Below are 20710 nucleotides of genomic sequence, written 5' to 3'. Positions count from 1 at the left end.
CCTCCCACCCCTTGGTCTGACACCCTCTGGGCTCATCTGAGGCACCTGTCCTTCCCGAAGTATTCCTCCTGTTTTAGGCTGTAACAGCACTGCCCAGAGGACCGCCCTGTGTCCCCGCGCAGTCTGCAGGGTGGAAACACTGTGGCCAACACACCTCTCAGAATTACTAGAAATTGACCTTCCCTCTCTGAGCATGTTGCCTTATCTGTAAAACGAGATACTGATAGTCTGTGATTATGGTGGGGATTGAATAAGATTTTTTAAAGCAGCAGGTACTGCCTACGTTGGGTGCAAAATGAAATGAGAGCTTTAAAAAAGAACTTCTGACAGCTGCAGCTGTTCCTTGCAAACTGCAGGACACGGACCCAGCCCACGACCGCAGTCTGTGTAGTATATTCAGGCCGCACTGAACACGGGACCTGCAGGCGGCGGAGCGGACTGTGTTCGTGGAACAGAACCTAGAACTGGGGCGATGAGCTGAGGCCCAGCGGTGACAGGCCGCTCCTAACAGCTCCCGGGCACCCAGCGCCCGGAGCTGCACCGGGGTGCCGGGTGCCATGGTTCTGGGGTGCGGAGGTTCCGGGGTCTCGAGGTCCCGGAATCCCGCGGTCCAAAGTGCCGGAACGCGACCCAAACCCAGCCCCGACCGGCAGCCCTCGCGCTGACGGCCCCGCCCCCGGCTGAGACGCTCCGTCAAAGCCCATTGGTCGACGGCCTGTGCGCCGCTGCTCACGTGATGCACCACGGGACGCTGCACGGGACGCGACCCGGAAGCCGGCGTTGCTGCGGGCTTTTCTCCCAGAGTCGCCAGCGTGCGGAGCGCCAGGGCTCCTCTCCGGGCGGCGGCGGCGGCGGCGGCAGCGGCAGCGGCAGCCAGCAGCAGCAGCAGCAGCAGGAGGAGGAGGATGTTCACGACGGGGGCGGAGAGTCTGCTCCGCCAGGCCAGGTGCGTCCGACCTTTTCCCTTCGGGCACTTGGTGGTGGGTCTCAGAGCCGGGCCTGCGCGCGGCGACTCGAAAGAGCCCCCTTTGAACCCACTTTAGAGACTCAGGTCGGGGAGGCCACGCGGGCCAGGCACGGCGTGAGGAGGTCCGGGGAGGGTCGAGCTGGTCCCCGGAGGAGGTGGCTCCTGAGAGCGCTCTGAAGGATGAGTGGAAATGAAGTGGGGTGGGCCCCCGCTGATGGATTGGCCAAAGGCTTGTCGACTGCGGACCCCCACGTCTGGCAGGAAGTGGGGTCCAGAGCTGTCAGTTGCTTCAGGGTCAAGAAAGCTTCAGGGTCAAGACGCTGGAGAGCCTGCTGGATTGAGTCATGGCGAGCCCTGTGCAAAGCCCATGAGTTCGGTACCTTGAGAGGGCTTTGGGGAGCCATGGAGGATTTTGCTATATAGAAAGATCCGCTCTCTTGTGGATGCATTGAATGTATTGAGAAATTACCCAGCGTCTTAGGACCCCGAGCTGGCTCTGGACTCTCACTAAGTCGGTAGCCCCTTCCTCACCAACTAGCCACTCATGGGAGAAAGCAGATGTAAGCTCGGACTAAAACCCCATGACTTGTTGCTACTTTAAGAGAAGAAAATGCGGCCAGAACCATGGTTTAAAAAAAAAAAAAAAAAAACTGGATTCGGAGCTGGACCAGTTGCTGGGAAGGATTAGGCTGGTTGAGGCGCCTCTGATCTTAGGGAAGCAAGATCTTGAATGCATATTAGTTTCAAAAGGCTGTAAACAGGGTAGACGTTTGATATGGTCAGAATAACCCCTAAAAGTGTGTTAAGCAAGTGTTTTGAGGATTTGTAGCACCATCTCCCCACCAAGTCCAAAAAAGTCTGTATTTCTTTCAATCCTGGACAGATATTCCAATATTCAAGTTCCAGTATTCCAATTCAAGTTCACTTGAATTTAGGAGAGCTGTATTAAAGAAAAATAGATATCTTTTTTCAAAAATTGAAGTATAGTTGATTTACAATATTAGTTTCAGGTGTACAACATAGTGATTCAATATTTTTATAGATTATACTCTATTTAAAATTATTCTAAAATATTGGCTATATTTCCTGTGCTATACAATATATCTATAGCTTGTTTAATACATAGTTTGTACCTTTTAACCCTCTACACCTATCTTGCCCCTCCCCAATTCCCACTCTCCACCGATAACCACTAGTATGTGCTCTATATCTATAAGTCTGTTTCGTTGTATTCATTAGTTGCATTTTTTAGATTTTGCATTGTAAATGATAACATACAGTATTTGTCTTTCACTGTCTGACTCATCTCACTATGCATAATATCATCCAGGTTCATCCATGCTGTTGCAAATGGTAGAATTTCACTTTTTTATGGCTGAGTAATATTTCATTGTGTATATATATCTATATATAATCACATCTTCTTTATCCATTCATCTGTTGATGGACACTTAGGTTGCTTCCATATCTTGGCTGTTGTAAATAATGCTGTGAACATTGGGGTGTATGTACCTTTTCAAATTAGTGTTTTTGTTTTCTTAGGATATATACCCAGGAATGGAGTTGCTGGATGGTAGGTAGTTCAGTTTTTAGTTTTTTGAGGAACTTCCACAGTTTTCCATAGCAACTGCACCAATTTACATTCACACCAACAGTGAACTAGGGTTGTCTTTTCTCCACATTCTCACCAACATTTGTTATTGTGGTCTTTTTGATGATGGCCATTCTGACAGGTGTGAGGTGTTATCTCATTGTGGTTTTGATTTGTATTTCTCTGACAGTTAGCTGTGTTGAGCATCTCTTAATGTGCCTATTGGCCATCTGTGTGTCTTCTCTGGAAAAATGTCTATTCACGTCTTATGCCCATTTTTTAATTGAGTTTTTATCTGTATTGAGTTGTATGAGCTGTTTATATATTTTGGATATTAATCCCTTATCAGTCATATCACTTGAAAAAATTTTCTCCCATTCGGTAGGGTTCCTTTGCTGTGCAAAAGCTTTTAAGTTTAATTAGGTCCTATTTGTTTATATTTGCTTTTGCTTCCTTTGCCTTAGGAGATAGATCCAAAAAAAATATTGCCATGATTTATGTCAAAGAGTGTTCTGCCTGTGTTTTCTTCTAGGAGTTTTATGGTTTCCGATCTTACATCTAGGTCTTTAATCCATTTTGAGTTTACTTTTGTATATGATGTTAGAGTATGTTCCAATTTCTTTCTTTTACATGTAGCTGTCCAGTTTTACCAGCACCACTCATTGAAGACACTGTCTTTTCCTCATTGTTTGTGTGTGTGTGTGTATATTCTTGCCTCCTTTGTCGTAGATTAATTGACTGTAAGTGTGTGGGTTTATTTCTGGGCCCTCTTTTTTCTGTCCCATTGATCTATGTGTGTGTTTTTGTGCCAGTACCATACTGTTTTGATTACTGTAGTTTTGTAGTAGAGTATAGTCTGAAATCAGGGAGCATGATACCTCTCTCCAGCTTTGTCCTTTTTTCTCAAGATTGCTTTGGCTATTCATGGTCTTTTGTAGTTCCATATAAATTTTAGGATTATTTGTTCTAGTTCTGTGAAAAATGTCGTGGGTGTTTTGATAGGGGTTGCATTAAATCTGTAGGTTGCTTTGGGTAGTATGGAGATTTTAACAATATTAATTCTTCCAATTCATGGACATAGGATATCTTTCCATTTCTTTGTAGTATCTTCAGTTTCCTCTGTCAGTGTTTTACAGCTTTCAGAGTATAGGTCTTTCACCTCTTTCGTTAAGTTTATTCCTAGGTATTTTATTCTTTTTCACATGATTTTAACAGGATTGTTTTCTTGCTTTTCCTTTCTAATAGTTCTTTACTAACGTATAGAAAAACAACAGGTTTCTGAATATTAATCTTTTTTTTTAATTTATTTATTCATTTATTTATTTTTGGCTGTGTTGGGTCTTCGTTTCTGTGCGAGGGCTTTCTCTAGTTGTGGCAAGCGGGGGCCACTCTTCATCGCGGTGCGCGGGCCTCTCACTGTCGCGGCCTCTCTTGCTGCGGAGCACAGGCTCCAGACGCACAGAGCTCAGTATTTGTGGCTCACGGGCCCAGTTGCTCCGTGGCACGTGGGATCTTCCCAGACCAGGGCTCGAACCTGTATCCCCTGCATTGGCAGGCAGACTCTCAACCACTGTGCCACCAGGGAAGCCCTGAATATTAATCTTGTATCCTGCAACTTTACTGAATTTATTTATTCTAATAGTTTTCTGGTGGAAAATTTAGGCTTTTCTATATATGGTATTATGTCATCTGCAAATAGTGACAATTTTACTTCCCTTCCAAGTTTTATGCCTTTTATTTATTTTTCTAGTCTGATTGCTGTGGCTAGGACTTCCAATAGTGTGTTAAATAGACGTGATGAGAGTGAGCATCCTTGTCTTGTTCCTGATATTAGAGGAAAAGCTTTTAGCTTTTCACTGTTGAATATGATGTTAGCTGTGGGTTTGTCATAAATGGCCTTTATTATGTTGAGAGATGGTCCCTCTGAGAGATGTTCCCTCTGAGAGATGTTTGATGAGAGTTTTTATCATGAATGGGTGTTGAACTTTGTCAAATGCTTTTTCTGCATATATTGAGATGATCATGTGAATTTTATCCTTTCTTTTGTTAGTGTGGTGTATTACACTGATTGATTCGCAGAAATTGAACCATGCTTGTGACCCTGGAATAAATCCCACTTGATCGTGGTGTATGATTTTTTTGTTGTTGTGGCTGTGCTGAACAGCTTGCAGGATCTTAGTTCCCTGACCAGGGATTGAGCCTTCGCCCTCAGCAGTGAAAGTGCAGAATGCTAACCACTGGACATCCAGGGAATTCCCTAGGATCTTTTTTTATTGTTGAATTTGGTTTGCTAATGTTCTGTTGAGAATTTTTGCGTCTATATTCATCAAATATATTGGCCTGTAATTTTCTTTTTTTGTAGTGTCTTTGTCTTGTTTTGGTATCAAGGTAATTGTGGCCTCATAGAGTGAATTTGGGAGTGTTCCATCCCCTTCAGTTATTTGGAACAGTTTGAGAAGGATGGGTATTATCTCTTCTCTATATGTCTGGCAGAATTCCCTCTTGAAGCTGTCCGGTCCTGGACTTTTGTTCACTGGGAGTTTTGTTTTTTGGGGTTTTTTTTAATAAATTTATTTATTCTCTTTATTTGTAGTTGAGTTGGGTCTTCATTGCTGTGCACGGGCTCTTTCTAGCTGCGGTGAGCAGGGGCTACTCTCCGTTGTGGTGTGTGGGCTTCTCATTGTGGTGGCTTCTCTTGCTGCAGAGCACAGGCTCTAGGCACGCGGGCTTCAGTAGTTGTGGCTCTCAGGCTCCAGAGTGCAGGCTCAGCAGTTGTGGCACACAGGCTTAGTTGCTCTGCGGCATGTGGTATCTTCCTGGACCAGGGCTTGAACCCATGTCCCCTGCATTGGCAGGCGGATTCTTAACCACTGCGCCACCAGGGAAGCCCAGGGAGTTTTTTAAATTACTAATTCAATTTCACTACTAGTGATAGGTCTGTTCAGATTGTCTATTTCTTCTTGATTCAGTCTTGGACTTGTATGTTTCTAGAAATGTAGCAGTTTCTTCTGGATTGTCAAATTCGTTGGCATATAACTGTTCGTAGTATTTTCTTATGGTTGTTTGTATCTCTGCGATATCATTTTTCATTTCTCCTCTTTCTTATTTTATTTGGATCCTCTTTTTTTTTTTTAATTGATCAGCCTGACTAAAGGCTTACCAATTTTATATTTTTAAAAAACAGCTCTTAGGGCTTCCCTGATGGCGCAGTGGTTGAGAGTCTGCTTGCCGATGCAGGGGACACGGGTTCGTGCCCCGGTCCGGGAAGATCCCACATGCCGCGGAGTGGCTGGACCTGTGAGCCATGGCCGCTGAGCCTGCGCGTCCAGAGCCTGTGCTCCGCAACGGGAGAGGCCACAACAGTGAGAGGCCCGCATACTGCCAAAAAAAAAAAACAAAAAAAACAGCTCTTGGTTTTATTGGTCTTTTTTATTGGGTTTTTTGTTTTGTTTTTTTTTTGATCTGTATTTTGTTTCTTCTCTGATCTTTATTATTTCCTTCCTTCTGCTGACTTCGGGCTTTGTTTCTTCTTTTTCTAATTCCTTTAGATGGTAGGTAGTTAGGATGTTTGAGATTTTTCTTGTTTCTTGAGGTACGCCTGTATTGCTATAAACTTCCCTCTTAGAATTTCTTTTGCTGCATCCCATAGATTTGGGAATGTGTTTTTATTTTCATTTGTCTTGAGGTATTTTTTATTTCCTTTTTGATTTCTTTTATGTACCCATTGGTTTTTTAGTACCATGTTGTTGAGTGTCTACATGTTAGTGTTTACCCCATTTTTCTTCCTGTAATTGACTTCTCGTTTTATACGGTTGTGGTCAGAAAAAATGCTGGATATAATTTCTATCCTCTTAAATTTGTTGAGACTTGTTTTGTGGTCTAGCATGTAATCTATCCTGGAGAACATTCCATGTGCACTTAAAAAGAATGTGTATTCTGCTGTTTTTGGATGAAATGTCCTGTAGATATTGATGCCCAGTTGAATTAAGTCCAACTGGTCTAATGTGTCATTTAAGACTACTGTTTCCTTACTGACTTTATGTCTGGGTGATCTGTCCATTGATGTAAGTGGGGTGTTAAAGTCCCCTACTATCTTTATCATTACATAATGCCCTTCTTTGGGTTTTGTTACAGACTTTGTTTTAAAGTCTACTTTGTCTAATATGAGTACTGCTGCCCCAGCTTTGTTGTTTCTATTTACATGAAATGTCTTTTTCCATCCCCTTGCTTTCAGTCTGTGTGTGTCTTTAGTTCTGAAGTGAGTCTCTTGCAAGCAGCATATAGATAGGTCTTGTTTCATTATCCAGTCAGTCACCTTATGTCTTTTGATTGGAGTGTTTAGTCCATTGATATTTAAGGTTACTATTGATGGGTATGTACTTATTGCCATGTTGTTGCTTGTTTTCTAGTCGTTTTTTATAGTTCTTCTCCGTTCTTCTTTGTCTTTCTTACCTTGAGAGTGTGTTTTTTGTTTTGTTTTTTCACGTTTATTGGAGTATAATTGCTTCAGTGTTGTGTCTGTGTACCACAAAGTGAATCAGCCATGTGTATACATGTATCCCCATATCCCTTCCCTCTTGAGCCTCCCTCCCACCCTCCCTGTCCTACCCCTCTAGGTGGTCACAAAGCATCGAGTTGATCTCCCTGTTCTATTCAGCAGCTTCCCACTAGCCATTCATTTTACATTTGGTTGTGTATATATGTCAGTGTTACTCACTTCATCCCAGCTTCCCTTTCCCCACCATGTCATCAAGTCCATTCCCTACATCTGTGTTTTTATTCCCGCCCTGCCACTAGGTTCATCAGTACTGGTTTTTTAGTTTCCATATATATGCGTTAGCATACAGTATTTGTTTTTCTCTTTCTGACTGACTTCTCTGTGTATGACAGACTCTAGATCCATCCACCTCACTACAAATAACTCAATTTCATTTCTTTTTGTGGCTGAGTAATATTCCATTGTATATATGTGCCACATCTTCTTTATCCACTCATCTGTCGATGGACACCTAGGTTGCTTCCATGTCCTGGCTATTGTAAATAGTGCTGCAGTGAACATTGTGGTACATGACTCCTTTTGAATTATGGTTTTCTCAGGGCATATGCCCAGTAGTGGGATTGCTGGGTCATATGGTAGTTCTGATTTAGTTTTGGGTTTTTTTTGTTGTTGTTTTTTTTTGCAATACACTGGCCTCTCACTGTTGTGGCCTCTCCCGTTGCAGATCACAGGCTCCAGACGCACAGACTCAGTGGCCATGGCTCATGGGCCTAGCTGCTCTGCGGCATGTGGGATCTTCCCGGACCGGGGCACGAACCCATGTCCCCTGCATCAGCAGGCGGACTCTCAACCACTGCGCCACCAGGGAAGCCCTGATTTAGTTTATTTAAGGAATCTCCATACTGTTCTCCATAGTGTCTGTATCAATTTACATTCCCACCAACAATGCAGGAGGGTTCCCTTTTCTCCACACCCTCTCCAGCATTTGTTGTTTCTAGATTTTTGATCATGGCCATTCTGACCAGTGTGAGGCGATACCTCATTGTGGTTTTGATTTGCATTTCTCTAATGATTAGTGATGTTGAGCATCCTTTTATGTCTTTGTTGGCCATCTGTATGTCTTCTTTGGAAAAATGTCTATTTAGGTCTTCTGCCCATTTTTGGATTGGGTTGTTTGTTTTTTTTATATTGAGCTGCATGAGCTGCTTGTATATTTTGGAGATTAATCCTTTGTCCTTCATTTGCAAATATTTTCTCCCATTCTGAGGGTTGTCTTTTTGTTTTGTTTATGGTTGCCTTTGCTGTGCAAAAGCTTTTAAGTTTCATTAGGTCCCATTTGTTTATTTTTGTTTTTATTTCCATTTCTCTAGGAGATGGGTCAAAAGGATCTTGCTGTGATTTATGTCATAGGGTGTTCTGCCTATGTTTTCCTCTGAGAGTTTTATAGTGTCTGGCCTTACATTTAGGTCTTTAATCCATTTTGAGTTTATTTTTGTGTATGGTGTTAGGGAGTGTTCTAATTTCATTCTTTTACATATAGCTGTCCAGTTTTCCCAGCACCACGTATTGAAGAGGCTGTCTTTTCTCCATTGTATATTCTTGCCTCCCTTGTCAAAGATAAGGTGACCATATGTGCGTGGGTTTATCTCTGGGCTTTCTATCCTGTTCCACTGATCTGTATTTTTGTTTTTGTGCCAGTACCATACTGTCTTGATTACTGTAGCTTTGTAGTATAGTCTGAAGTCAGCGAGTCTGATTCCTCCAGCTCTACTTTTCTTAAGATTGCTTTGGCTATTTGGGGTCTTTTGTGTTTCCATACAAATTGTAAAATTTCTTGTTCTAGTTCTGTGAAAAATCCCATTGGTGACTTGATAGGGATTGCGTTGAACCTGTAGATTGCTTTGGGTAGTATAGTCATTTTCATGATATCGATTTTGATTTGTGGTTACCATGGGGTTCATATATGGTGAACTTTGTACTAGCTTATTTAATTAGTTGACCCACAGCCTTTACTATATATTTGCTTTTACTGGTGGGACTTTTTCCTTTTCTGTAAATTCTTGTTCTAGCCTTTTCCACATAGAGGAGATCCTTTAACTCTTAGGGTCAGTGTAGTATTGATGAACTCTTTTAGTTTTTGCTTATCTGAAAAATTCTTTATCTCTCCTTTAATTCTGAATGATAACATTGCTGGGTAGAGTATCCTAGATTGTAGGTTTTTCCTTTCAGCACTTTAAATATATCTTATGACACTTGTTTCTCGTCTGAAAAGTTTTTGCAGAAAAATCCACGGATAGCCTTATGGGGGTTCCCTTGTATGTGATTGTTTTTCTCTTGCTGCCTTTAGAATTCTCTTTTTAACTTTTGCCATCTTTTAATTATGGTATGTCTTGGTGTGGGTCTCTTTGGGTTCATCTTGTTTGGGGCTCTCTTTGCTTCCTGTACCTGGATATCTGTTTCCTTCTTTAGACACAGGAAGTTTTCAGTCATAATTTCATCAAATACATTTTTGACTCTCTTCTTCTCCTGCTGGGACCCTTATATGTGAATGTTAGTACACTTAACAATGTTCCAGAGATGTCTTAAACTGTCCTCATTTTTTTTAATGTGTTTTTCTTTTTTTTTTAATTTATTAATTTTTTATTTATTTATTTTTGACTGTGTTGGGTCTTTGTTGCTGCACGCGGGCTTTCTCTAGTTGCGGCGAGCGGGGTCTACTGTTCATTGTGGTGCGCGGGCTTCTCATTGCGGTGGCTTCTCTTGTTGCGGAGCACCGGCTCTAGGCATGCGGGCTTCAGTGGTTGTGGCATGCGGGCTCAGTAGTTGTGGCACGTGGGCTCAGTAGTTGTGGCTCGGGCTCTAGAACGCAGGCTCAGTAGTTGTGGCGCATGGGCTTAGTTGCTCTGTGGCATGTGGAATATTCCTGGATCAGGGCTCGAACCCGTGTCCCCTGCATTGGCAGGTGGATCCTTTTATTTAGTTCTTTATTTTTGGCTGCATTGGGTCTTCGTTGCTGTGCGCAGGCATTCTAGTTGCAGCGAGGGGAGCTACTCTTCGTTGCAGTGCACAGGCTTCTCTTTGCGGCGGCTTCTCTTGTTGTGCAGCATGGGCTCCAGGCGCGTGGGCTTAAGTAGTTGTGGCACGCAGGCTCTAGAGTGCAGGCTTAGTAGTTGTGGTGAACGGGCTTAGTTGCTCTGTTTTGGACCAGGGCTCGAACCTGTGTCCCCTGCACTGGCAGGCGGATTCTTAACCACTGGGCCACCAGGAATGTCCCATGTTTATCTGTTCTTTTTCCTAGTTCAAGTAGCGTTCTTATTACTAATGCTTTCAACTCTTTATCTGGTAAATTATTTACCTCTGTTCCATTGGTTGTTTTTTTTTTTCATTTTTTTTTTCTTGTTCTTTCATTTGAAACAAATTCCCCTGTCTTCTCATTTTGCTTGGCTTTTTCTGTCTCTGTGAAATTAGGTGAAGCAGCTACCTATCCCAGTCTTTAAGGCATGTCCCCGTGTGGGAGCGTCCCTGTACGGTCTGCATGTGCCCGTTGACTTTGCTGGGAGAGCTGGAGCTGAAGTGGGCAAGAGTCATGTCTTCCCCCGGGCTGTGCTGGCAGCTGTCGCCTTGGTAGGGGGTGTGGCTGGAGATGTAAAGGGGCTGGAGCCAGAGCCAGGTGTGAGCTGGAGCTTCTTGTCTGTTCAGTGGCCGTGACTGCCCTGTCAGGGCGGGTCCCAGTTTGCTGGAGCAGCTGTCCTGAGGGTCGGGTCCAAGCTGGTTCTGTTCCAAGTGTGCGCTCTCCCTGCTCCCAGCAGCGGCATCTTTGCCCCCAAAGGGGAAGCAGTGCTGGAGCAAGAGGGGCCGGAGCAGGTGCTCAGCTCGGGCGGGGGGCGGGGGCGGGGCCGTGTGCTAGGGCGGGGGCGGGTGCTGGGGCGGGGCTGGGGCGATCCCGGGCAAACCCCCAGAGCCCCGGGCAGCCTTCATCTGCTTCCTCCGCCTTATTCCAGGAGTAAGCAAGCCGGCGCCCACGCCTCACGAGTGGAGTCTAGGCTTCTTACAGACCTGCCGTTAGTCCCACTGGTTTTCAAGCCAGCCATGGTGACTCATTCTCTCGGTGTGGATCCTCAAGGCTGGGGTGCCCCAATATGTGGTCTGAACCACTCACTCCCCAAGGAGGAGCTCCAAGCCCATGCCGTCCCCCTCCTCCTCTGTGTCCCCTCCCAGGGGCACGAGCCCCGATGTGATCGCTTTTCTTCCCTTCCTTCCCGAGTCCGTTCGCATCTTTCTCACAGCCTTGGTTGCACAGGAGTCTCTGCCAGTCTCCAGTTTGCCAGTCTCCAGTATTTTTCATGTGTTCGTGGTGGGCCGTGAGCTCTGTGTCCTACTCTGCCACCTTGCTCTCCTCTCCCTGAAAACAGATTATCTTCAAGCGCTGGCATCTCACTCAGCATGCGACATGCTTACTAGCCTAGAGGTCTTGCCAGGGGACGCGTGAGAACTGAGACCCACTCAGAACATCCAGCTCATCTTCTGTTCAAGGTCAGAAATGTATAGACTGAAAGGCAGAAGGAACAGCCCTCACTATTTAATTCCTATTTCTCTGTCTTTCTGTCTTGGGTGGGTGGGAATTCCTCTCTGTTGGGATTTGAGGAAAGTTAATAACTATCAGTTGAGTCTTACTAGTTTTCACTATTTTTCTTTAATTAAGCCGGTGATTCTTGGTGGGACTTTAAAACAGATTACTAAAGTTTGGGAGTTAGGATTCGGAGTAAATTTTAGTTTCTCTCTGTATTTTTCAGAGATGGAAAGCAAGGCTGGGGAAAGTTATCAGAAGCATGACTTGTGAACTGCAGAACAAGTGAAGAGAGTGGGACTTGGGTTGGGGTCGGGGGGAGCAGCAAGGCCAGGGGAGGTTTCCTGAAGGACAAGACAACTAAACAGAAGCTCAGAGTGCGTCAGCCAGCGAGGGAAGCAGTCGGGAGCGTTTCAGGCAGAGGGTCCGTGCCAGGGGCGGAAGCAGGAGAAACGGGAGGAGCCGGCCTTGTGAGCTGCGCTCGCACCTGGGGGTTGGGTCTGAAAGCAGTGGAGAGCTACTGACCGGTGTAGGCAGACTGCCTTTTAGAAAGAATCCGGTGACTTGGAGAATACATTGGAAGGGACTAATCTGGGGTACGGGCGAGGGGCACCACCGTTCTGGGAAGGAGCCTCAGTTATGACTGACTGCGGGACGCGTGGCAGCTTCTCCCTCGGCCGTCGCCGCGGCGAGCAGCAGACCTGGACCCGGCCTCTCAACTCAGTCTCCTCCCTCCTCGTCCACACGCGCCTTTGCTTGTGTTTGTAGGTGGCTGAATCCCACTCTGGCCAGATTAAGTGAAAAAATGGAAACGGGGGTGGGAGGCGAGGCGTGGTGGGGAAGCCATTGGGATTTGTCTGCCAGCCTTCAGGTGAGAACGGGAAACCCAAGCCGCCGCCCGGGACCCCCAGCCCACGGGGTGCTCGGACATTCTCCTCAGCCCCACAGCCTGGGGATGCGCCGTCTCTCTCAGGTCAGAATCGCAGACCCCGAGCTCGAGCAGAGTGGACTTGGTGGTCTTCGGGGACCCGCGGCGGGGGCCCAGCTGTGTAAGGGCCCTGCCAAGAGCCCCCCAGCAGCTCCCAGCGCGGTGGCTTGGGGCCACGTTGCTTTTTCTTGCCTCTGGGGCTGGAGTAAGCCTAGAACCAGGCTTTGTTTTGAGGCTTGCTTCAGCATCTTACCTGTTACAAGTGCTCAATAGATAGATTTTTCAATTAAGTATTAGAGTAATGTGTCATAACATTTGACCTTTCATTTAATTCTTGTTCCCAGAAGTTAAAGGCTCACTGAAGGAATCTTTTGAAAAGCAACTGGTTTCAGACTAAACCCCCCTTACTTTTGACTCGTAAACCAATCGGTTTGTGCTTCTGGTCCTGGAATAACAACCCGAACGCGTGGTTTGCCGTAGTAACTGCTGGAGCGAGGGTCCCCCGCCTGGTGGGGGGAGCAAGGACCCAGGCCGGGTACCCAGTCAGCGGGTTCGTCACAAGAGGCCCGGTGGTGCTGGAACCACCTTCCTCCGCGACACCTGGCTTGTTCTCTGCTCAGCAGGGCCGGTCCCCAGCCCGAGAGCCGTCCTGTCACAGCTCAGGGCGGCGTTTCCGGGTCCCTCGTCGCCGGGTTGCCGACGCCGTCGTCTTTGTTTAGGGAGCTCCGGGACGAGGAGCTGGGGAGGCTCTGTGCCCGGGTCTGTGCGCTACTGCGAGAGGAGGACTGGGGTCCCGACGCCCCGGACGCCCTGCGGAGGCTCTTCCTCATCGTCTCGGCCACGAAATACAACAGGAGGTGAGCGCACGCGTCCCTGGGGCATCGCGGGGTGGGGGGCGCTGCCTGGCCCGGCCCCGGGGGGGTGACACGCCCCCTCCCCCCAGGCTGGAGAGGCCGTGCCTGGCACTGCTGCAGACCACCCTCTGCTCGCCTACCTGCCCCGAGCAGCTCCAGCTGCTCTGCGCCGCTGTCCTGAGAGAGATGTCGCCCTGCGACAGCCTGAGCCTCTCCTGCGACCACATCCAGAACACGCGGCAGCTGGGCCTCGTGGCCTCTGTGCTCTTGGCCCAGGTAACGTGACTGCCGCCACCCTGCCCTTGGTGGCCCTGGGGCCTCGATGAACCGGCAGGCCGCGTGCTCCCCGTGGGGCGGGCAGGCTCGGCTGGGCCCTTGTCACCCAGCAGCCCTCCCCGCTCCGCCCCCATTCCGGGTGGGGGGATGAGCCAGGGCTGTGAGGCTGATTCAGGCTGCAGGGCCGGGGCTGCCCTCGTGACGTTCCGGACGCCCGAACCAGGTGGCATTCGTGACGCGCAGGAACACGTTCTGCTGTGGGGTTTGCAGGGTGACCAACAGCAGGTCAGGAGCTTGGCCCAGCGCGTCCTCAAGGTCCTGGAGAGCCGGCAGCCCGAGGGGCCCAGCCTGAGGCACCTCCTCCCTATCGTGTCCAAGGTCACCAGCCTGGCCCCGGACGCCCTCCGTGAAGGTCTGCACACATCCCGCCACTGGGGGCGAGGGGCCGCCAGGGCTGCTGCTGGTTCCTAGGAAGACCTGCGGCAGCCCAGGCAGCGCGAGCCTGCGGGACTTAACTTGGTTCCTGCGGTGTCACCCCCGCCCTGCACAGAGCAGACCAGGGCGCTCAGCAAGCGGCTGGGGGACTGGCTCCGCTACGCCAGCGTCCAGCAGGCGGTCGCCCACTCCTCCGGGGGCTTCTTCTCCACGCCTAGAGCCCGGCAGGTGAGGCTGGGGCACTCGGAGCTCCGTGTCCCCAGGCTGCCTCAGCCGGCCTGGCCTGCAGGCCGCCACCCGCTCCTCCTTCCTGGTTCCAGAACGAGCGCGCTCTCCTCGCTCCACTCGGGCATGCGGGGGTGCCTTGGGTCACAGCCCCCGAGCCTGTGGCGTGCTCTGTGGGTTGAGGCCCGGAACACGCGGGCAGGGACCGTATTTGACCGAGGGCTGCGTTTTCAGCTCAAGTGCCTTCGCTCACGCACCCTGGGTGGGGGCGGGGTGCCCGTGGTCCCGGAGGAGCGTGGACGGCCAGGGCGGTGGCTCGCGCCCCATGCCGCCTGTTCTTGGCCCTTCCTGGGCCCTGCAGCGCCGGCTGACCTTCCTTGCCTCCTGCAGCTGGGCCCTGTCACCGAGGTGGACGGGGCAGTGGCCACGGACTTCTTCACGGTGCTGTCCACGGGCCAGCGCTTCACGGAGGACCAGTGGCTGAACGTGCAGGCCTTCTCCATGCTGCGGGCCTGGCTGCTGGACAGCGGCCCTGGGGGCTCCAGCGCCCCGGACGCAGGTAGGACGCAGGCAGGACGTGCTGGGCCCCTGGGCGACGTTGGCTGAGCCCTGTGGTCTCCAGCAGGCCTTTCCCAGACGTGCTGAGAAGCCAGATGTCGACAGGACTGTTGCAACAGCTTCTCCAAACTCTTCCTCCTCTGCGAGCCCACTAGCAGTTATAGACGGTCTGGGCTCATCTACACCACCGCGTCCCGTTGGGGTGGCAGCAGGCGGGACAGGGCGCAGGCCTTGGCAGGCGGCGACGGCAGCCCTCCTCGCACCCTGCGGAGTCCTTCTCTGTCCTGAGCCCTCGTTCTCTCTCCCAGACGACAAGTCGGAGCTGGAAGGCTCCACCCTGTCCGTGCTCTCGGCCGCCTCCACCGCCGGACACCTGCTGCCGCCCCAGCAATGGCTGCGGGAGAAGGCCTTCGAGTACTGCCAGCGCCTGCTGGAGCAGAGTAACCGGCGTGAGTCCCAGGGCCACCCTTCCTGTCCGCGGCCCGTGGCGCTCGGTCCCCACCTCGTGTCTGTGCTGCGGTCGCTCCCAGCTGTGGGCTCCCCGGCCTCTCCTCCAGCTTCCAGAACACGGGGCACCTTCTTGTTCGGCTGTTCTGATGGGGACACAGAGACCAGGTGGCTTTCTTCCCTCCCCCAGGAGCCCTGAAGAAGGCAGACTCAGACCTGCAGAAAGCAGTGAGTGCCCGGCGGGCGGGCGGGCGGGCGGGCGCTCCCTCCCAGCTCTGTCTGAGCGGCCTCCTCGGGTCCCCGCAGTGTCTGGTGGAGGCTGTGCTGGTGCTGGACGTGCTCTGCCAGCAGGACCCCTCCTTCCTGTACCGCACCCTCTCCTGCCTGAAGCCCCTGCACACGCGCCTGCGCGGGGACCCAGCCTGGGTGCGGGCGCTGCTGCCCGTCGCCCAGTTCTTCCTGCACCACGGTGAGCCTCCGCCCTCCCGTGGGAGCAGACCCGCTCGCGGGGAGGGCGGCTTTCCCCTGCACGCTGCCCCCTTCCTTCGCCTGTAGAGCAGCACTGATCTGATGAGCCCTTAGCACTTTGACGGTGGGAACTTTTAGATGGATTTAAGTAGCAAGTTAAAACGTTACCAAGTCTGTGTTGATCTTGAACTCTCTTTGCCACGAGAGTTTCCTGGAAGGTGCCGTGAAACCAGCCCCTTCCAAGGAACGATCCCCGTAGCGTAACCAGAGGGTGGGTCTCTGGCCAGAGACACCTGGGAAGACCCGGATCCGGCTCAGCTGGCTCTTCCCGTGCTTGCGAAGGGCGGACGTGTCTGCCTTTGGTGTCCCGCAGACACGTGTGGCCCTGGAGGCTTGGCCCGAGGTTCGGGGGGCCCCCGGCAGCACCCAAGGCCTTCTGCCCTGACGGAGCCCACTGCCTTTCAGGGGAGGCCGCCGCAGTGGATGCGGAAGCCGTCTACCAGCACCTCTTCACCAGGATCCCCGCTGAACACTTCCACAGTCCGATGCTGGCCTTCGAGTTCGTCCAGTTCTGCAGGGACAGCCTGCCTCTGTTCGGCAGAAGCCTTGGCATTCTCAGGACAAGCTTCCCCAACCTCTTCAAGGCATGCTTGGTCATCCATGAACCAGAGCAGGGGCTTGGGGGCCTGGGGTGTGCAGGGCCCCTGGGGCAGTGTCCTGGCATGGGCTGGGGGCGCCCGTGCCCTCAGGAAGGCGAGGTCGGGCCTGGCTTGGTGGCTGGGCTCGCAGAGTTGGTGCAGGTTAGCATCTCTTCACTGGGGAGCGTTGCCGGGTGTGTTCAGCTGTTTGGCACCTTTGTCTTCGATGGGTTTTTTTGGTTTTTTTTTTTTCTGTATTTGGCTGCATTGGGTCTTCGTTGCTGCGCGCAGGCTTTCTCTGGTTGTGGCGAGCAGGGGCTATTCTTTGTTGCGGTGCACGAGCTTCTCATTGTGGTGGCTTCTCATTGTGGAGCACAGCTCTAGGCGTGTAGGCTCAGTAGTTGTGGCGTGTAGGCTCAGTAGTTGTGGCACACGGGCTTAGGTCCTCTGCGGCATGTGGCATCTTCCCAGACCAGGGCTTGAACCCGTGTCCCCTGCACTGGCAGGTGGATTCTCAACCACTGTGCCACCAGGGAACTCCTGATGTGTCTTTTGTGATTGGCGTGTCACTGCGTGGCCTTTCCAAAATCAGAGACTGAGTTCTTTAATCAGGAAAATAAACGATGATAAATGGAAAGTGATTTAGATGGTTGGTACAAAAGTGAGTGCAGAAGCAAAAAGAATGAGGGGGAAGAAAGTTGAAGGGCATATTTTCCAACTCCTGGATCACAGTGAAACAGGAGGTGGCAGGGCTGGCCATGCCCTCCGGGCTCCCACTAGAGCTGCGCTGCTTGTCCCCACAGTTCCTGGCCTGGAACAGCCCGTCCCTCACCTCTGACTTCGTGGCGCTGCTCCCATCGCTGGTTGACGCAGGGACGGCCGTGGAGATGCTCCACCTGCTGCTGGACCTGCCCTGTCTGACTGCAGCCTTGGACCTGCAGCTCAGGTGAGCCCCTGCCCGGCCCCGCTGCTCACTGTTCTGACCGTGTCTGCCCTGTCCCTGTCCCTCCTTGCCCCCGGCCGCTCCTGCTGTCTCCCACGCAGAGTGTCTCTGCACCTCTTCGCCGCCCTGACGGCAGCCCCGGAGCCCAGCCTGTCTTTCACTCAGCCACGCAGCCTCCCAGGGGCCCGGCCCCCAGGCCTTTTTGGGTCATCCTGCAGCTCCTGGCTGGGTCAGGGCACAGTGATGTTACGGTGGCGTCCACTCTAGTCTCTCCCTGGCCAGTGGGTACCACGAGGGCAGGGGCCGAGTCCAGCTTCTTCTGGCCTGGGCCAGAGCCCACATGCGAGCCCGGCCTCAGGAGTCTCTCTGCTTGCAGGTCGCTGCAGGCTGCATCTGAGAGGCCTCCCTGGGACGTCTCCATCAGGGCCCCCGGCTGCCTGGAGGCCCTCCGGGACTCGCAGGTGCAGGGTCTTTTCCAGCACCTGCTGCGTGCCCACGCCAGCGGGACCGTGGAGAGGTAGGGCTCGCTGCCGGGCGTCCCAGGCCCCACGTGGGACACGAGAGCTCCCTGGTGCCTTCTGACCTGGAGAGACAGCTCTGGTGACCCCCCACGCAACAGGCGCCGGCCACGTGGCCAAGCGCTTCCTGGGCACCTGGCTTGTGGTCTGCTCGTTCAGTTTCCTGATCCCGTCCTTGTCGCCCTGTGGGGTAGGCACTGTGCTCACTCCTTGCCACAGGTGGGGAAAGGGAGGCTTAGCACAGCCTAGGGGTGGCGGGCCAGGACTGGACCACGGCCTCCTGCCCCCAGCCGCATTCCAGCCCTCCCGTGTGCCACGGGAGCAGGGCGGCCACAGAGGGAGCAGGCCGTGCATTAGGAGATGCGCAGGGTGGCCTCTGATGAGGGCAGAGCAGGCGCTCCCAGAGCCGGGTCCCCAGGCGGACAGGGAACAGGCGTGTGCTCAGGGCTGGGCCATGTGTCCCCAGGTTGACGCCGCTCTACCGGCTGCTGCAGCCCCTGGCCGGCTGCGCCCGGGTGGTCCAGTGCGCTGAGGCCGTGCCCACCCTGCTCCGGGCGTTCTTCTCGGCGGTGACACAGGTGAGCCCGCTTCCTGGGGCCTCTGTCCCTGCAGCAGAGGGCCTGCTGGAGCTAGGACCCACAGGGCCCCAGCTTCCTCAGTGGCCGAGGGGCCAGTCCATCACAGCAGACAGGGCAGCTCACACCAGCCCCAGCCTGGCTCCTGTCCCTCCCAGAACTGGGGCCGAGAGAAGCCCCCAGGGCAGCAGCCAGCCAGGTCCGGAGCAGAGGTGTTCCCGGGGGTGGGGCGCAGTCTCTCTCTCTCTCTCTCCCCCAGTTTGCTGACGGGGCCCTGGCCAGCCAGCTGGCACTGCTGCTCCTGGAACGAAGCGACTCGCTTTACCAGGTCCCAGGGTACGAAGCCGGTGTGCACAGGTGGGTCCCTCCTGGCGGGCTTCGCCCCTCCTGCGGCTCCATGGCCCAGCCCTGGACGGGTTCACTGACCCCGCGCTCTCTGCCCCTCACGGCAGCGGTTCCCCAGCTGCCACCGACCCCAGCCCAGCCTCGGCACTTTCTCGGCCACTGTACGCACCCTTCCCTGCCCACCCAAGCCCCTCTTCCACGGAGCCTTCCAGAACGTGTGTCCCCCTTGCTGAAGGCCCAGTTTATGCCGGCTCATCCCCGCTCCAGCCCAGCCTCTTCCCTGGTGGGGCAAGAGGTTCCTGGCGGGGCCGGGACTACCTTTACCTCCACCTGGTGCTCGGGGGCTTCCCGCCACCGCCCAGCTCTCCTCGGGACGGGCCGCGGGGCTGGGGTCTGTGTGGGGCAAGCACAGCCCACGGGTCCTCTCGCGCAGGGTGCTGAGCTCCCAGTTCCCGGCCCTGTGCAAGCTGCATCCTCCACTGGTGGTCGAGCAGGCGAAGGAGCTGCTGGAGTTCGTGGGCGGCCCCCGCAGCGGCGGGCACGTGCTCACATCCGTGGTGAGGCAGCCGCTGCCCCGCCCCAGCCTGCACCTGACGTGCGGGCCTGTCACAGGGCTGAAGTGCTGTCCCCCACCCAGGTGTGGGCCATCGGTGAGTACCTGTCGGTGTCCTGGGACCGGCGCTGCACCGTGGAGCAGATCAACAACTTCTTCGAAGCCCTGGAGGCCCTGCTCTTTGAGGTCACCCAGTCGCGGCCCTCCACCACCCTCCCCAAGTGTCCTCCGCAGGTCATCACTGTGCTCATGACCACACTGACCAAGCTGGCCTCTCGGAGCCAAGACCTGATTCCCAGGTACCAGTTCCCGGTGGGCGGAGGGAAAGCTACAGGCTTCCCGTTGGGAAAGGGAACGGCGTTGGAGGTTGTCCTGTCCCCCAAAGCCCTTCTGGTTGGACGCAGGTGGCGTGGGCTGTGTCAGCACTGCCGCCTCATCTCTCCCAGCCAAGACCACGCTAGCTGGGTGCTCCTGGCAGCTGGTCCCTCCACGACACCCCTGCCCGCGTGAGGGGTGCACCTGCAGCTGATGGGCTGGGACTCCCTCGTCCCCAGGGTCTCCCTGCTCCTGTCAAAGATGAGGACCTTGGCCCAGAGCGCAGCCACGGGCTCCACGCCCGGTGAGGAGGGCGTGGGAGCCATCCACACGCGGGCCACCGAGCTGCTGAACCTGCTGAAGATGCCCAGCGTGGCCCAGTTTGTGTTCACACCCAGTGTGGAGGTGTCTGAGCCCCGCTATCACCGTGACACCAACACGGCCCTGCCCCTGGTCCTACGTACGGTCAGCCGGCTGGTGGAGAGGGAGGCAGGCCTCCTGCCGGGGTGAAGGGACCAGGTGGATGCCAGGCAGGGCTGCAGGCTGAGAGCCTGGTATTACCGGCCATGGCTTCAGCGGTCAGGGAGGCTGTCACAGTCTCAGCCTTTGGCCTCTGTGTGTCTGTCTTTTCTCTTAACCCCCTTCTCCCGTGGCCACACTGAGCTGTGTAGTGACACAGCACTGATTCTCGGCTTTAGCTCCTCTTGGGGCTGGGTGGAAGCTGCCTGGTCTGCGTCCTGCCGGTCCTTGTTTGTTTGGGGGCAAGAAGAGATACGGCGAAAATAAATCTTTACAAAAATGGCTGCGTGAACAAGACGGGGTCTGTCCTTTTTTCCTCCACCCAGGAAGCAGGGAGCCCCACGGGCAGCCACGTAGCTGCTGCAGAGTCCAGGGGACGCAGTGCTGCTGGGCGGGGAGAGCTGGCCGTGGGGCTGGGAGGGGCCTTCACCTGGTGCTCTGCCTTCTCACCTAATCCCCATGTGTCAGGGCCGAGCCCCATTCAGCCCAT

At 53.0% G+C, this 20710-nt stretch overlaps 1 protein-coding gene across 1 annotated transcript; it reads left to right on the top strand.

Annotated features, from left to right (window-relative positions):
- The first annotated feature begins 854 nt into the window (after nucleotides 1–854).
- AP5Z1 (adaptor related protein complex 5 subunit zeta 1) lies at nucleotides 855–20502 on the top strand. The gene is made up of 17 exons (XM_060032513.1): nucleotides 855–946; nucleotides 13271–13408; nucleotides 13495–13681; nucleotides 13952–14093; nucleotides 14232–14344; nucleotides 14732–14900; nucleotides 15208–15348; nucleotides 15537–15574; nucleotides 15653–15815; nucleotides 16280–16458; nucleotides 17256–17398; nucleotides 17772–17912; nucleotides 18380–18491; nucleotides 18748–18845; nucleotides 19267–19390; nucleotides 19471–19685; nucleotides 19941–20502. Exons 1-17 carry the CDS (start codon nucleotides 906–908, stop codon nucleotides 20209–20211), a joined length of 2415 nt encoding a protein of 804 aa, XP_059888496.1. The 5' UTR covers nucleotides 855–905; the 3' UTR covers nucleotides 20212–20502.
- Nucleotides 20503–20710: the final 208 nt, after the last annotated feature.

Source organism: Delphinus delphis, chromosome 15, assembly GCF_949987515.2.
Source record: "Delphinus delphis chromosome 15, mDelDel1.2, whole genome shotgun sequence".
Classification (NCBI taxonomy): Eukaryota; Metazoa; Chordata; class Mammalia; order Artiodactyla; family Delphinidae; genus Delphinus; species Delphinus delphis.
The sequence above is the reverse complement of the archived record's forward strand: the minus strand, read 5'-3'. Positions and strand labels throughout refer to the sequence as shown.